This window comes from Peromyscus leucopus, chromosome 22, assembly GCF_004664715.2.
Source record: "Peromyscus leucopus breed LL Stock chromosome 22, UCI_PerLeu_2.1, whole genome shotgun sequence".
Lineage (NCBI taxonomy): Eukaryota > Metazoa > Chordata > Mammalia > Rodentia > Cricetidae > Peromyscus > Peromyscus leucopus.
In genome coordinates, this window is record NC_051081.1 from 27273183 (window position 1) to 27290314 (window position 17132).

The 17132-nt window shown below is 43.4% G+C and overlaps 1 protein-coding gene and 1 pseudogene across 1 annotated transcript in view; both read right to left on the reverse strand.

The window, feature by feature from the left end:
- The window catches only part of Vit (vitrin), a 122746-nt gene that overhangs the window by 86372 nt on the left and 19242 nt on the right, over positions 1-17132 (reverse strand). The window contains 1 exon segment of the mRNA XM_028875634.2: positions 14313-14382. Coding sequence (XP_028731467.1) covers positions 14313-14364 — 52 coding nt within the window. The 5' untranslated portion in view covers positions 14365-14382.
- Positions 10958-11468, reverse strand: LOC114695860 (annotated as a pseudogene).

Genomic DNA, 17132 nt, shown 5'->3' on the forward strand with positions numbered 1-17132 from the left:
AGAAGCATTTGGCTTGGTTAAGCATTTGGCTGGTTAAGCATTTAGGTTTTGAGCAGCACAGTTCAGCTGAGAGCCATTCAGATATGAGGACACAGAGGCTTCCAGTCTGAGGAAACAAGATCATCTGAGAAGTTGGCCAGGTGAGGTAGCTGTGGCTTGTTCTGGTTCTCTGATCTTCCAGTGTTCACCCCACTACCTGGCTCAGGTTTGATTTTATTAATAAGAACATTTAAGATTCCTGCTACATATAGTACACACAAGAAAGAAAACATTTTTAAATGAGTGGAATTATGGCCTTTCCAAAAGAGGTCTCAAAAAGCTATTTTGTCCTGCCTATCATATAAAGGGGTATCAACTGTTGGTCTCTTTATCTTGGCCTTCTAGCCGCCAGAAACTCGACAGATAGGTTCCTGTTTTTGTAAGCTAACATTCAGTGACAGTCGGCTACAGCAGCCTAAACACACTAAGACACTGGTCACCTGTGCCAATGATACAGCTACTATGTTAGCCTGTCTTCGGCTCTTAGCATTAGCTGAGGTGTGGGCCATTGCCTGTTTGGCCAGACCGAAACAAACACACAAAGGAGAACTGAGAGAGAGCAGAAAATGCAACCGAGAAGCATGAAGGCTGACATTTTTGAGGTGTTATTTACTTCTGGGGTTTGGGCGTGCGCGAGTTTCCTGGAGGTCTGTTATTTATAGTGGCCTCTGGGTCATTTGGTTCTGTATAAAGACCACTCTTTCATCTTCTGTGCAGAAATAAACAGCCCGAATCTGGGAATATTTTGTAAAAGATGAACTAAGCATATAAATAAATAGATAAACAAATAAGCAAACAAATAAATAGTGAAATTGAAGGCATAAAGGGAAATAAATTTGAATGTCACTGCTTGGAAAAGCTAATTACTACCCATGCAGGTGTGTGGATCATTGGGAAGTCTTTATGAGTCTTGGTGTTCTTAGAACCATAAATATTTCAGTAAGACCACCCCAATACTTGTTTAGTTACCCAAGACCCTCCAGGATGAGTGAGCCCATGCATGGCTGTTTCAGCTTACCAACAGAAGGTAACAAGGTTATTATTGTCCAATGTACAAGCCCTCCCCTGGCTTCCCCTCAGTATAAGGGCTTTTTAATTAAAGCACCCTAGAATCCCGACCTCCAGAGAGGAAGGCTGTTCAGCACATGCCTGCACATGCCCTTGTCCCCAGGGCCAAGTTTTCCTTTCCCATTTGCAAGCTATCTCTTGCTATGTTTTAAGAAGTGCAATGGGAGGCTGGGGACATAAAGTACTGGCTGCATAAGCACGCAGACCAAAGTTTGGATCTTGAGCATCCATGGAAATGCATAGGGGTTTGTATCTCTAGTATCAGCACTCGGATTGGAGACGGAGACAGAAAGATCTCTGGAGCGCATTGGCCAGTGCCTAGCCAATCACCAAGCTCCAGGTTCAGTGAGAGACCCTGTCTCAAAAAAAATAGGTGGAGGTCTATAGAGGGAAGACTTTGGCTATGCCCTCCGACATCCACACACGCACGTGCAGGCTCATCGGCACACACGCTTGCTTATGTATCATCGTGAACAAGTATCACTCCTTCCTCTCACAAACAAAAAGAAATCAATGTTGAACTGGAGTGGGAGGCAAATAAGTCTTACGTTCATTTATTTTCCTAGGACGCCTTGCAGAGCACTAAGAAGGAAGGCTGACCCCATGCCTATGTAAAGAAGCAAACAGATCTGCAAGCCAAGTCTTTTCAAATAGTTTAAATTACCTACCCACTGAGACCATCCCTGTCTGCAAACCTGGAGGAAACTGAGGCAAGCATGCAAAGCTCTGAAGCAACCACAAAGCGATGCCCCTCAGTGTTCTGTTGTTGAAAACCCTGCAGCTTTTCATTGTCCTTTTGGTAGCTCTTGAGATCTCAAGGAAATTAAATATTAAAATTATGTTTTCTCATTAAAAAAAGTTCTGCTACTTCCTGCTCTCACTTCCTCTCCGGTATGATAGCAAACTAACCCAAATTAAGGTATCCGAGGTAAAATTGTTTCCAAGTTCAATTTAAAAACAAAATGATCGCACAGATAATTCATAAATAAAACACAAAAGGCTAAGCTCGAAACAACACGGAATTTCATTAACGATTTAAAATTCAGGCTAAAAGAAAGTGAGAGGTTGCTTTTCTGTGTTAGGTCCCTGTGTACAGAAGAGAAAATTACACTTAATCCTGGAAGGGAATTGGGGCTAGTGAATTTCTGTGCTCTGTTGGTGCAGGCGGAGCCATACAGGAAAGCTATTTGATAATAGGTTCCAAGAGCCTCGGAAATTATCTTCTCTGACATAGAAACTACCCTCTTGGGAATAGATCTCGAGTTATAATCTTTGATATAGACAGAGATTTATGTAAAGATTCTCATTAGAGCATTTCTAATGGAAATCTGGAAAGAATAGAATGCTGGAAAAGTCCCAGGCATCAGGAATGTGTAAGCATTTGTTACAAATGGTGTGTAGAAGGTGACTAAATTAGCTGTGACGTGCTCAGCTCGAATGTGAACAATGATTTTGACAGTTAAAATAGAGGCAGAGGGAAAAAAAAAAAAAGACCTGGAACAATATACCAAAATGTTAATAATTATGAAATCATGATATATATATTCTGTGTTCTACATTTCTCCCTACTGCATCATATCACTTATACACGAAACATAAATTTCATAGTGCATATGTTTCTTTTACAATTAAAAACAGACTTTATCATTAAATTATTTTTAATTTGGTCCTATTAAAGTCATATGGACTTATAACAAAAAGTTCATTCTAAAGCTATTGGCATGATTAATCTGTGTTTGTGTTTTCTAGTAAGTAATGAATTATAATCTAATTTCAAGGGAAGACATAAAATGTCAGGACAGCTCATCAGTAAGCAAGTCAGTAAGCTCTTAGGTGCCTGGAACTTTCACAGAAATGCTTCATTTTTGCACAGAAATGGCTCTTTTTTTTTTTTTGCATAGAAATTTCTTGTTAGATCTTTGAGGCCCTCAGTCCACAGGCACAGTCAGGGTCCACACCACCTTCCTGAAACCTTATCTATAAAGCAGAGCATCTTAAAGTCATTCAAGATCCCTAATGCTTTAACTTGGGACGTATGTACTCATTGGAACCTTGGGCATCAGACAAATCAGAGTCTCACAGCAAACACAGCACTTTATTTCCTGTAATCCTGTGAAATATCAACGAAGGCTTCAAGTCATAGAATAGCAAACCTTGAGGGGACCTCTGGAATTTATCCCCTGCCCTTCATTTTAGGGCATGAAATCCCGGTCAAAGGTAACAACTTGGTTAAATCTGAAGCTGGAACCAGAAAGCAGGTTTGGTAGTGAGAGTCTTAGCCTTTTTATTTCACTTGTATCCCCTTGGTAGAAGTGATGGCTCCACTGTGACCCCTGAGACACTGAGAGGCGTACAGTTCTCTGATACACTTAGGGATATCTAAAAGAAACATGTGGGGCTAAAGAGATGGCTCAGTGGTTAAAAGCACATACTGCTCTTCCCGAGGACCTAAGTCTGATTCCCTGCACCCACATCGGGCAGCTTACAACAACCTGTAACCGCAGCTCCAGGGGAAGCTGGTACCTCTGTGGGTACTCGAATTCATGTGCATATACCTCCACAAAGACCCCCCACACACAATATACATAATTAAAATAATAAAAATAAATCTTAGAAAAGGAACATGTCAACCCGACACACATGAACTGGTGTTAATTTAGGGAGTTTGGTAGTGTTGCCGGATGGCCTTGGTGCCTTACAAATTGAGCATCCCTAGGGGGCAATCCTTTGCTAAGTGTCTGTGATGTTGAATAGCTATGATACACGAGGAACATCCATGAAAGACAAAACTCCCATCTCAATGATGACTGCTTGGGGCAGAATGCCAAGAGGGCCAAGATAATTCGAGAGGTAGATGGCCCCATCTCATTGAGGCTGGGCTTTGTAGTGAAACTTCTTGGAGGACCAAATGGGGCTTTTGAGTGTGAGAGTGAGGGTCAGGGAATTCCAAGAAAGGGAACAGCATCTTCAAAGGTCTGGGGATGAGAAATGCCACCCCGCTCCGGGAAGTTCAAGGTAAAGGCTGTGGTGAGAGATGGAATCAGGAAGGACTGTATGTGCCTCATCCTCCAAGCCTAGGAAGCAAAACACTTCAAGACCCTGGGATCCGTGCTGCCGGGAAAGGAGAAATGCCGAGGAGCTTCGGTCAAAAGAATGGTGATGAGACATGAGCCTCCGGGTGCGGTGTCTCCCACCTCCAATCCCCTGTCTCAAAGCAAAGCAGATGAACAGAAAGGAATAGGCTTCATGGAGACTAGCAGGGCATGGTGGAAAGTGATGGAGGACTAAGGATTTGGGCCTGGGATTCTGTCATAATACCCAGCTGGGGGTGAAGTGGGAGAGGTCAGAGTGATAGGAAGCCCTAGGAAATGGTTCTGACCAGTGAGCAAAACGATGCTGGAGATGAAGACACATGAAGACTCAGAGGAACTCGGGACCATAATGTCCTGTCCTTTCCTTTTTTTTTTTTTTCTTCAGTAATGGAGTTATATATTATTCCCTCCCCTGGCTCTATTAAATTATGACTAATAAAAGTTGTGGTATTCAACCACCCACTCAATTCAATATATTGATCTTTGTGTACTGTGCAAAACAATTAGTCATGCTAATTGGCATGTCTATCACTTCATATACCTACCTTTTTTTTTTTTTTGTACTGTGAGAATATTTTAGATCTATTCTTCTGGTAAATTTCAAGCAAACAACACAGTTCCATGAACCAGCCACCTTGGTATACATTAAGACCCCAGAACTTACCAAGCTCACAGTGAATGATATCTCCTCGTGGCTCCCCTTTCCCAGACCCTGGCACCCATCCTCTATTCTCTGTTTCTTTCGCTTTTTTAGGTTTTCCATGTGAGTTCACACAGCATCATTTTTCTGTCTCTCTGTCTCTGTCTCTGTATGTATGTGTGTGTGTGTGTGTGTGTGTGTGTGTGTGTGTGTGTGTGTGTGTATGTTCTGTGTATATGTGCGTGCGTGCGTGCATGTGTGTGTGTGTATGCAGATACCATAGGACGTATGTGGGCTCAAAGGATAATTTGTGTGAGTGGATTCTCTCCTACCAGCACATGGGGCTTGAGTACTACCCACTGCAGAAAGAAGGTTTGCTGACAAAGGCTGAGAGCAACTTAGGTCTATGATTATAAACATAAATATTTGGCAAGCAGTTTGACAGCATAATCATTTCGCAAACTAACAGTAGTAAGTTCCACCCTAGGGCCTATGACCTCTTCAGTCATGGACTTTTGACCAGGTTTACAGGACCAGACAAGAATTCCTTCCTATAGGACAGAGCGCCATTCCAATCAGAAAGAAGTTGGTTACCTCATAACATTTGTACCACTGTTACACCAATGAGTAGTCTTACCTTGCACGTTGGTTGTGTAGTATCAGGATACCACACTGGGTAAGACCATTGACATCTTTTCTTCCCAAGAACTTGTATTATACCTTCTGGCATTAGGAAAGTTAGCCAGCATGAAGGAATTTCTCTATGTCCTTCAGCCAAAATGTAGGATGTGGAGACATTATCCTAACTGAAATAAGCCAGATGTAGAAAGACATCTGGGCTGGGACGGTGGTGTAGTGGTAAAGCATTTCCCACATAAGCACCATGGCTGCATGTTCAGATTCCCACATCCCACTAAAAGCTGGGCGAGTGTGGTGCTACCTGCAACCCCATCACTGGGGCGTCTGTCTCAATTTTAAAAAAGTAGAGAAGGTTGGAGAGACGTCTTAGTGGGTAAAGGAGCCGCCTGCCAAACCTGTGCTGGAATTCGGCCTGGCTTGACCTTGTTCAGGCCTTGTGCACATAACCAGAGCTCCTGAGAGCCCATGAGTCTAACAACCATGCCATGTCCAGAACAACAGCACTTCTTAGCACTCCTGCCCATCGTCTGGTTTTTATTTTCTCTCCACCTGCTCTTCTCCGCCTCCTTCTCCTCCTCCTCCTCCTCCTCCTCTCCTCCTCCTTCTCCTCCTTCTTCTTCTTCTTTTTGGTTTTTTGAGACAGGATTTCTCTGTGTAGCTTTGCGCCTTTCATGAAACTCACTCTGTAGTAGCCCAGGCTGGCCTTGAATTCACAGAGATCCACCTGCCTCTGCCTCCTGAGTGCTGGGATTAAAGGCATGCGCCACCACCACCCAGCCCACCTGCTCTTCTTTAATGCTCCCTTTCATCCATCAATGGACACATGGGCTGGTTTCTCACATTGCCTCTTGCCAACAGTGCAGCCCTAGACATGGAAGGGAAAATCTCTTTGAACACCCTGATTCTGTTTCTTTTAGGTATGGATCCAGAGGGAAGACTGTAAGATCACAGAGTAGTTTGATTTTTAAATTTTTGAGAACCTTCATACAACTTTTTGTAATGAGTGCACTATTTTATATACCTACTGAAGGCACCGGTATTGGCTCAGGATGTCCCAAGACCAAGTTCTCAGCACAAAGGAAATTTATTTACCCTAGAGGGACAAAGGCAAGGAATAAGAGACAAAGACAAGATATAGAGGATGAGAGCAAAGCAGAAGGGAACAGTGGAGGGGGGAAGTTCTGGGAGGGGGTTGGAGGAGGATGGACACACAGACGACAAAGGACTGTCTCTGGGTAGAGAGGAAACAGACGTAGCCTATATGCAAATGACAGTTTATCAGAGTAAAATGGAAAGCCCTGTATTAGGATGAGGAGGATGAGGTGTTTGATTCTGATTGGGCATGTTAATTAGGTGAGCTTTTGACTGGTGGACTTCAATACTTTGATAGTTAGATTTTGGTAGTCAGCCTCGGGAGGAGGAAGTGGCCAAATAAGGAAATAGTCCTTGGTGGGTAAGTTTAGGAATGGAATCTAATGGTTTTTAGTAAGACAGGGAGGATGGGAGAGAAGGACAAGGCCTGACAGAACTGTTTGCCATGCTTTACCCTTCACCCACCTCCGGCAGGCAAGCATCGGTTGCCTCTTCTCCAGATGCCATCGACTCATAATATCGTGTCCATCTGATACAGGCCATTCTAATAGATATAAGGTGATATTTCATGATTTTGATTTGTATTTCCCTGATGATTGGTGATATTGAACTTCTTAAAAACAGATACATCTACCAGGTATCGGTGGTGGCGCATGCCTTTAATCCCAGCACTTGGGAGGCAGAGGCAGGCGGACCTCTGTGAGTTCGAGGCCAGCCTGGTCTACGAAGCGAATTTCAGGACAGCCAGGACTGTTTGTTACACGGAGAAACTTTGTCTCGAGAAAAAAAAATTGCATACACCTATCTGTTAATTATTTGTGTATCTCCTTCTAAGAAAGGTCTATTCTGGTCTATTTTTAAAATTAGTTTATTTTCTTGCTATTTATATATTTGAGATCCTCTATAATATTAATACTAACCTGTCATCAGATAGAGAGCTTGCACATATTCTTTCTCACTCCGCAGGCTGCCTCTGTACTTCACTATCACTAACTGTGCTGTGCAGACCTGGCTTTAGATAACCTCATTTGTCTATCTGTTGCCTGGGCTTTTCGGGTCATGTCCAGTGAGTCTTCTTTGCCCAAGGCCAACTTCAAGATGATTTTTCTAGGCTTGTTTTTGGTATCTCTCCAGTGTCAAGTCTTATGGTTAAGACTTTTCTAGTTTGGGCTGATTTTTAAGAATTTGATCAGAGCTAAGTATCTAATTCCATTCTTCTGCACATGAATATCATTTATTTTTCCAGTGGCATATATTTAGGAGATTATACTCTTCCTTTTATCTTTGTTAAAGATCAACTGATTATAAATTCATTTCTGGGCTATCTTTACTTCCCCATTATTCTTATTCTAGTACCTTGCTGTTTTGATTAGCACATCCACTGTGGTTTGAACGTGAGATGTCCCTGGTAGGCTGATGTGTTCACACACTTGGTTCCTAGCTCGTAGTGCTGTTTTGAAATGTTGTGGAACCTTTGGGTGATGGAGGCTCTCTGGAAGAAGTGAATCACTTGAATGTGCCTTCCCTGTTTTGAGTCCAGCTCCACTTTCTGTCTACCCTCTGCTTCCGGACTGAGATCACACTGTAATTATCCCCCTTCAACTCCGGCTACCATAACTTCCCTGCTATGACAGAGTGTAACCTTGAACTTAAGCCAAAGCAAATCCTTTATGTTGCTTCGTTTCACGTTTTTGGTTACGGCACCAAGCAAAGCTGTTAATATAGGATCTTTGAAAAGTACATTGAAACAATGTTTCGAAATGCTTTCAGCTTTGGTTAGTTTGGCTCAATTCAATTTCAAAAATAGAAAACACGGTGTTTTGGGGGGGCCCAAACGATAGTTACGTTAAAGTTACAAAGAAACAGTCGAAAAACCAAAAAAAAAAAAAAAAAAAAAAACCAAAGAAACAGTAATAGTTAAAGAAACAAGTGTTGCACAAAGGCCTGCCAGTGTTTTCATGGGTCCAGCCACACAGGCATTCAGAAGTCACTGAAGCCGTGGCCCAAAGGTGTCTTGGCTGCTGATGAACGGGCCTGGAGTTTAGCATTTTAGCATCTAAATGTGTGCTCTTCATTCTATAGGCATGCAAAATGTGAGCATTACAGGGTCATGGAGGCATCCACCACCGTTTTCGAGAAAAGCCTGGGAGGTCAGGCAATGTGTAGACAGGTTGGATATTCTGCCGGGACCTTCGTAAGTGATATACGAAGCTCAAGAAGCGAGACAGTTCCTGATGTTTTGGAACTGCCAAGAACTCGGGATACCGGCTCAGGAAAGTGGCAGGCACCAAGTGGAGATGCCCCCCAAAAGAAGCTACGTCAGCCACAAATGTCAAGGCCACAGCGGCAGTGGTGTGCAAAACTGTGGGAACACAGCAACCTATGCACCAAGTGCTTAACGCAGAGCTACCCAGTTCCCTGTTTTTCCCCAATGGATGTCATTCTTCCTTTGGCCCCACCTCCCCGCCCCCCATACTCCATCTGTCCATTTTGGAATGGAAATGTCTCCTCTCCATCACTATATATTGGATGACTGTAACTTTCTGAGTTTACAGAGCCTCATAACTAAGAATTTACCTTGAGCCTCAGAAGAGACCTTGAAGTTCAGACTTACAATGTGGAGACTGTTAAAGCTTGGGGGAACTCTTTAACTTGGATTGAATATAGTTTGTGTTATGAGTTGACCATGAGCTTTGGAGGTAAGGGCACGATATATTCTGATTCTGAAATGTCCCTCTTAGGTCCTCCTTTGAACGGTTGTTCCCCAGCTGGAGGAGGCTGCGGAATCTTTTGAAGGTCAGATTTAGCTGGTGGAATTAGGGTATAGGTCACAAAAGCTGGCTTTTGAAGGCTGTGTCTGGCCCTTTGTTCGGTTTCTCTGTCTCCTTCCTGCTCTACCACGGCCTGCAAAACCCATGTTATAAGTTCTGAATGAGCCGAACAGCCCAGCCCCATCAGGCTTTTCTTGACATTGTGGACTGAAACTCCAACCCAAAATAATTCTCTCCTTCTTTTCTGTTGTTCAGTCAGCTTTATTTGGTCACAATAATACCAAGGGAACAAAATTCTGTAAATTCACTGAATTTCTTTACCAGTTCTAAAAGCTTGTTGGTATATGCTTGCTACCTGTCACACCACTATTCTCATAGACAATTGCTGGGGGATGGGCTGTATGTCAAATGTGTTGCTCTGATTGGTCAATAAATAAAACACTGATTGGCCAGTGGCCAGGCAGGAAGTATAGGCGGGACTAACAGAGGGGAGAATTGAAAAAACAGGAAGGTGGAGGGAGACACTGCCAGCTGCCGCAGGACAAGCAGCATGTGAAGATGTCGATGAGCCACGTGGCAAGGTATAGGTTTATAGAAATGGACTAATTTAAGACGTAAGAACTAGATAGCTAGAGGCCTGAGCCATTAGGCCAAACAGTTTAAATAATATAAGCTTCTGTGTGTTTATTTTATAAGTGGGCTGTTGGAATGCCAGGACTTGGTGGGACCCAGAGAGAAAACTCTCCAGCTACAGACAATTTTTGATTTTCTTCCAAATTTAATTAGTATTTTCCAATTAAATTTTAATTTTAATTGTGTGTGTGTGTGTGTGTGTGTGTGTGTGTGTGTGTGTGTGTATAAGGGGGTTTTGAGTGCAGGTGTCTCTGTAAGCCAGGGGTATCAGATTTCCCTAGAGCTGAAGTTACAGTGGGTTGTTAGCAGCCCGATGTAGGTCCCAGGTCATCTGTAGGAACAGCACAAGCTCTTAATCACATGTCTCCAGCCCAGCATCTTTGATTTTTTTTTTTTAAACCTTTCCTTGCCTAATTGATCTGGCTAGGGATTTCAGCACAAGAATGGACATATTTATCTTATGCATCATCACAGAGGAAGAACTTTGCTCTGTTGTGTAGTGTGGATTGTCATGCCTGGCTTCCATTGTGTTGAGGTATCAGGGTATCCTTTTTCTACTTCCTTTTTTCTTTCCTCTTCTTTTCTTTTTTTCTTTTTTCTTTTTTGGTTTTTTGAGACAGGGTTTCTCTTGTGTAGTTTTGGTGCCTGTCCTGGATCTCACTCTGTAAACCAGGCTGGCCTTGAACTCACAGAGATCCACCTGGTTCTGCCTCCCAAGTGCTGGGATTAAAGGTGTGCACCACCATCACCCGGGTATTTTTCTGCTTTCATTGTGTGAGCACCTCGGTGAGGAAAAGGGCAGGCTAAGAGAAGCAGGGAGCAGAGTAGCTAAGTCTTCCATCTTGGGTCCTTGATGCACAGGAAAAGGCAGGGTGTGAAATGCCCTTACGGTTTGTTTCATTTTGTTCTAGGAAATTCTTCTTATTCTCACCTCCACTTTTATTTTTCCCCTGGGAAAATTTTGTTAGCTTTTTGAATAAAGTTTATTTGCTGGGAAGAACGATCCCATCATACTTCTGCTGGGACCAGCACATGACCTCTGATTCTGTTTGGCCTCAATGCAGCCTGCCTTGCGCTTCCTGTCTGCTATGCTGAAACTTGACTACCCAACAGCGCCACATAGGAATCAAGGCTGTAAATCCCAATGCTCAGGTCGTATCTGATGTCCAGATCAACGTGTCCTTGAACCCCCAAACCAAAGTTTCAGGTATCCGAGAAGTTATTTTTCTATAACTTACTCCTGCACCTTCAGATCATTCTCGGGGATTTCTTCTGCCTTGGCTCCACAGACTGTGCAGGGAACGGCAATCTTTTCATTTCTCCTGATGCTAAAAGACCTGATGTTGTATCTAGCTTTGGAAAATATGGCTGTCTGGCCCATGAGCTGCTCCAACCCTTGGCTGTCCCGCTCTCCCCGACACAGGTATTGTAGCAGAGCTTGTGAATGCGAAGTTCCCGCATGGGGCGCTCCTTTTCACTTTGGCCTTGCGCCATGATGGGGAACAGGAGGGAGTCCACCTCCACTTCTTCAATGTTAAACCCTTGATAACTCGTAGCTCAAAATAATAAGGTGGAAGTGAAAGACCTTGTGCTCCCAAGGCGAACGTTCTCTTTATGATTAAAGCAGGCCAGGCAGATGAAATAATTGCATTGATGGGGCAGCCTAGGGTAGGGAAAGCCTAATGGAGCAGAATTTCGCTTGGCTCAGGCTATCCCCAATCCCTCTTCTAATCATGCACTTAACAATGCGGGACTCCCACGTACACTAAGCAACACACATACCCCCTGCTCTAAAAAATGTGATTGCTCCTCTCAACAACCTTTGGTAACTCCCCTTTGGGGTTATTTTCCATTCATGAATGTCCCATAACATTAGGGAGCTTAAGACAGGGGGCTGGCCCAGCCTGAACTGGTCAGTGTTGGCACATGCAAAGTAAAGCAAACTGTGAACTCTTACAGTTTATCTTACTTACATTTATCATCGTATGCCCTGCATAACCAGGTGTGCCTATGATTAGTGTCAAGTGAATTATGATAAAGCACACGCAGGTAAAGAAAAGCTTATGTGGGGCTGGAGTGATGGATCAGAGGTTGAGAGCTCAGTTCCCAGAATCTGCAAAGAACATAGTCCCCAGTCACTCCAGCTCTAGGGAGACTGGCTTTATTTTCTAGATTTTGTGGACACCTGCATTTATGTGTGCGCACATGAACACACACACACACACACACACACACACACACACACACACACACAGAAAATTAAAAAATAATAAATATTTAAAGAGAGAAAAGTGTATGTCCACTCAACTAAAACTGAACCGCCCACAGAACACCCCTTAGCGACCAACTCCTCCTTCTCATAGACCCCATAAGAGGAAGCCCAGATGCCCAAGGCAGTAACCCGAGACCTTTCAGTATTTTAACTCAAGGAGCCTGCCGCTGTCTTGCAGTGTGTTTGCTCTGTGCTGTCACATTGCTTCTGAGTAAAATTTCTGGCCGCTTTGTGTCCTATATGTGCTGCCTTAATTCTTTGAACAAGATGCTGAGAGATTGGAAACACCCAATCCGGACCATGACCCCCTTGTAACAGTGGTTGGGTTGGATAGTTGATTCTTGGACCTTGCTCAATCAGGTGAGAACATCTTTAGTTGGGGAGAGAGCCCCTGGATGGGTACCCAGAAACCTCTTTGGGTTTCCCGCTGCCACGTGACAGAAAAGGCATATGGTGGCACTGAGGATGAGCAATGGTCTACTTATGTTCGCCTTCTGAGAGAGGGTGACCTGAGAGGCAAGTGGTTTGGTGGACGCTGTCTTAACACCCTGCAGACACTTGACACGGAGCTGGGTGGTCCCTGACTCTGTCACATCAATTACAGAAGGAACAGCAGGCTTGGTCACAACCCCCAGGCTCGAATGATGCTTTCACAAGGGTCGCATATAAGATATCCTGCATATTAAATACTCACATCATGATCCACAACAGAAGTAAAATGACAGTTATGAGGTGGCAATGAAATAATTTTATGGCTGGAGGTCACCACAACATGAGGAACTGTGTTCAAGGGTCACAGCATTAGGAAGGGTGAGAACCACTGCTCCAAGATTAGCTGCAAACATCAACTAACTGATGGTGTCTCAGAACTGGAACCCATGTTCTCTCTCTGACTCCAGCCCAGGGCTCCTCTACCATGATGATATCCCTTTGCTTTTCATACTGTGTCACTTTTTCTTCCTCAGCTGTGTCCAGGCAGACTCTCTCTGAGCAGGCTTAAACACAATCACTCCGTAGTGGGTTAAATTTCATCCCTTCCCCATGCAATTTGTGCGTCGAATTCTGAATTCCCAGTTTCTCAGACCATGACCTGATCTGGAAATAGGTGGATGGCACAGATAACTGGTTGACTGGGATGAGGTCATACTGGGGTTCTTGATCCAATAAAATTGATGTCGTTACAAAAAGAGAAAAGTCAGAAACAGGCGTGCACATGGGGGAATGCCGTGTGAAGTTGATGGGGACCAGAGCGTTGTACTCATAAACAAAGAACATCATAGATTTCCAGAAAGCATCCAGCAGTTAGGGAAGAGGCAGGGGTAGACTTCTCCCTCAATACCAGCAGAAGGAACCATCCTCACTGACACACTGATTTTGGATTTCAAGTCTCCAGAGCTGGGAGACAACACATTTTTGTTGTTCTAGGCTACCCAGCTTGTGGTACAGCCCCAACAGGTTAATGCAGACTATCTACAAGGACTTAGTGCCCCTCTGATTCAGCATGACATGCAGGGGCATGTGAATGGGCAAAGCCTTAGACAGTGGGTACTAACAACAGACTATCACCCCTGGGCTTAGTTCTAAATGTACCAGTGGTGTCTGTATTCCAGTAAGCATGCTGTTCCTTAAAGACATATCCAAATTATATTCTTTGGAGATAAGAGATGCCTCAAATATTTCATCTCCAAAGTATAAGATTCTAAAGGCATGAGTAAAACTATCATCCTAAAAATATTTCTTTTTTTTTCCTTTTGAGAAATTAAGAAACAGGAGGATCGTAAATTCAGAATCTGCAAACACACTGTAGCTGAAATATTTGTTGCTAAAAAACACAAAGATGTGTGTATATAGTATACGTAATATATAGATACATATACATGATATAAATATTTGCTTTATATGAACACACCACACACACACACACACACACACACATCTTGAATTTGCTCTATACTTAACATCTTAACATTCTCCCTTAAATTTTTGTTATTGTTTACATGTTCTGTCTTGAAACCTTTCTTGGCCAGATTCAGAAAGTATCCAGATACACACAGAAAAGTACTCACCAAGCAAGACTTCAATAACAGATGCCTTCATAGTGGGAGCAATGATCCCCATAAATATCAAAATGGCACCCTGGGGAGAGAGAAAATACCATCAAACTTCAGCCCGGAGTTCTGAATTGGATGCCCGAAGTATGTGGGGACATTCTGCATCATTTTGCATTGCCCCCTGGAGCCAGGATTTGAAGCTTCGCTTTCTATGGGAAGACACATAGATGGAACTGGATGGCTGCACTGGTACCCAGGGAATCCATTTTCAGTTAGAAAACCCATTCTGGTTATCCGCCTCTGATTTTCTAGAGATTTGGTCTTAGAACTGATAAACAACTTCACAGTTTTAAGACTGTGTCCCAACAGTCCTTCAATTTGGCCAACAGCCATATTTATGGTGTCAAGGGAACAATTGAAGATTACAAATAAATTATCTCTTCAGTAAATATTAAATTCCTATAATATGGCTGCTTTGTAAGGGAGAAGGTGATAAAACTGAATTAAAAAGCCAGTTCTCACTCTTAAAAGGCGTAGTTTAATAGAGGTTGAAAAAAAACGTATGTGAACACAAATAATCATGGCATCAGAGAGCGTGAGAGAGCCTGAAGGCCTCGTAAGGAAGTGGAAGGGACATTTACAGAGCAGTGGGTCTCTCACTTTGCTGCATATTGGTATCGCTGGGAGTTTTAAAACCACCAGTGACCAGGCTGTGCCCAAATCAACTGAATCAGAGTCTGTGGCGGGTAGAGTCTGGGTACTAAGCTTTTTTAAAAGTCCTCTGATAGTTCAACAGGCAACCGAGTTCAAGACGCAGCAGTTAGAGCAGGGCTTCTCTTCACAGTGCATACTAATCCCCTGGGGATCTTGTTAAAGTGCAGATTTCAGCACAGTAGGTCTGGGGCTAGGAACAGGCATGTTAAAGAAATGAGAGTCTATGGCTACTCCACCCTGAATGTGCCCCATCTCATCTGATCTGGGAAGCTAAGCAGGGTCTGTCCTGTTTAGTGCTTGGATGGGAGAAAGGAAGGGGATTATGTCATCTGTGAGAATAAAGAAAAGGTTCATGTTCTGGGAGCAGCTGGGCCACCTGGCTGGGATAAACAGAGTTCCAAAACAGAAATAGGGAAAAGGGACACCCAATGTAGGAATGAGCATAAATAGAGTTCTAGGGAGCTGGAAAGCACAGTGGATCTGAAAAAGTTGTTCTCTCTAAAGAACATACCTCCCTCCTCTTAAAGTTATAAGGAGACCCTCAAAGGTTCACCAATACTACCATCCCCTGCTCTAATACTATACTTCATTTTGTTCTGAATCCTTAGGTGGGTTTGAAGGTTGTCATCGAAGAGATAAGGAAACGAAGACTGAAGAAGTTCCAAATTATGACCACAGTGCCATCGGAGAACGAGAATGGAGTAAAAGGGGCGGGGGGGGGGGGGGAGGTGTCTGCCTTTGGCTCATTCAATAGAAAAGAATATTGTAGAGAATCCAAACGTAAAATTGGCCTGCATTTTATCAGCATTATCACCTAAAATGTTTAAATAATATCAATGGTAACACAACATTCCTTCTCTCTGGGCAAGTGAAATCCCCCATGCAGCTGGGTGGCCAGAAAGTTGGCATTTATAGCTCTATCCTCTGCTGTGGCCCCCGGGGTTTCTTGGTAAATCCACTTTCTGTAAAGGAAAAGCCCCTGAGTTGTACAGTATGCCAATCTCTACGATATAGATCCTCACAAAATCTCATTTTTAAGCCACAAGAGTGATGTTACTAAATGGGAAGTGGATATGCTAATATTCAATATTTAGATATGGATCTGTGAAGAATTAGCAAAAGTGCTCGTCACTTATGATTGAGCCTTTTGTTTTTTCTCTCTTGATGCAGTAGACTGGGCTGGGCTGGTCTGTACTTGCAGAGATCCTGGTGCTTTTGACCATGCAAGTGCTCCCTGTGCTTGGCTAAAGAGCCCATACTTTCCTGGGTACCCAACTAAAGAGCTCACCTCGGCTGTGACTGGAAGACCAATACAAGTACCAATGAATTGAAAACTGCTTGATGTGTGAAAGGTTTGTCCTAAACAATTAAATTAGGCACGAAGAATGACCTCACAGCACTGGGTCCCTTCGTTGACTTGGCACAATAATTGTGATACATGAAGTTTCCCAACTGGAGTAGTTGACCACTAGTTAATAGTAGAGCAATGGTCTTGAACTTCAGAGTAGAGACATACAATCTGCTTGCTAACTCAATGCTGGCATAGCTGTAGTATATTTTGGAAACCGTGTAATAAATAATTTTTACTAATTTGAGACACTGCTGAATAATAGGTGTGGGTTCAACCCTAAATATTGGACGTTCTTAGGAGACAGACGCAGGATGTGAAGTGTCCCTATCGGATACATATGACCAGCGCTACTGTTAGTACTCAGTGTTGTAGACGCATCCTTCTCTTTCTCCCACACTTCACATCTCCAGCAGCTAAACTTGCTGCCTCTACATTCATACTGCATCCCGAATCGGTCAATTCTCATCTTCACCATTGCACCTGGTCCAGGCCACACACTGGTCCATCTAGATAACTTTAGTTAGCCTTCCAGGCCAGAGACGCTAACTAGCATGGCCCTGGTTGAAGCAAATTGGTCTGTGGCATCCCTCTGCTCAGTACTGTACAGTGGCTCCCCACCATTCTAAGAAGAAAAGCCAAAGTCTTTGCAGGTGGCTTGAGGTCACACTGGATGTATTCACTTTTCATCCTCCTGATCTAATTTCCCACTACTCTTCCCCTCACTTATTAGCCCAGGGTACATTGGACTCTTGGCTGTTTCTAGAACATTC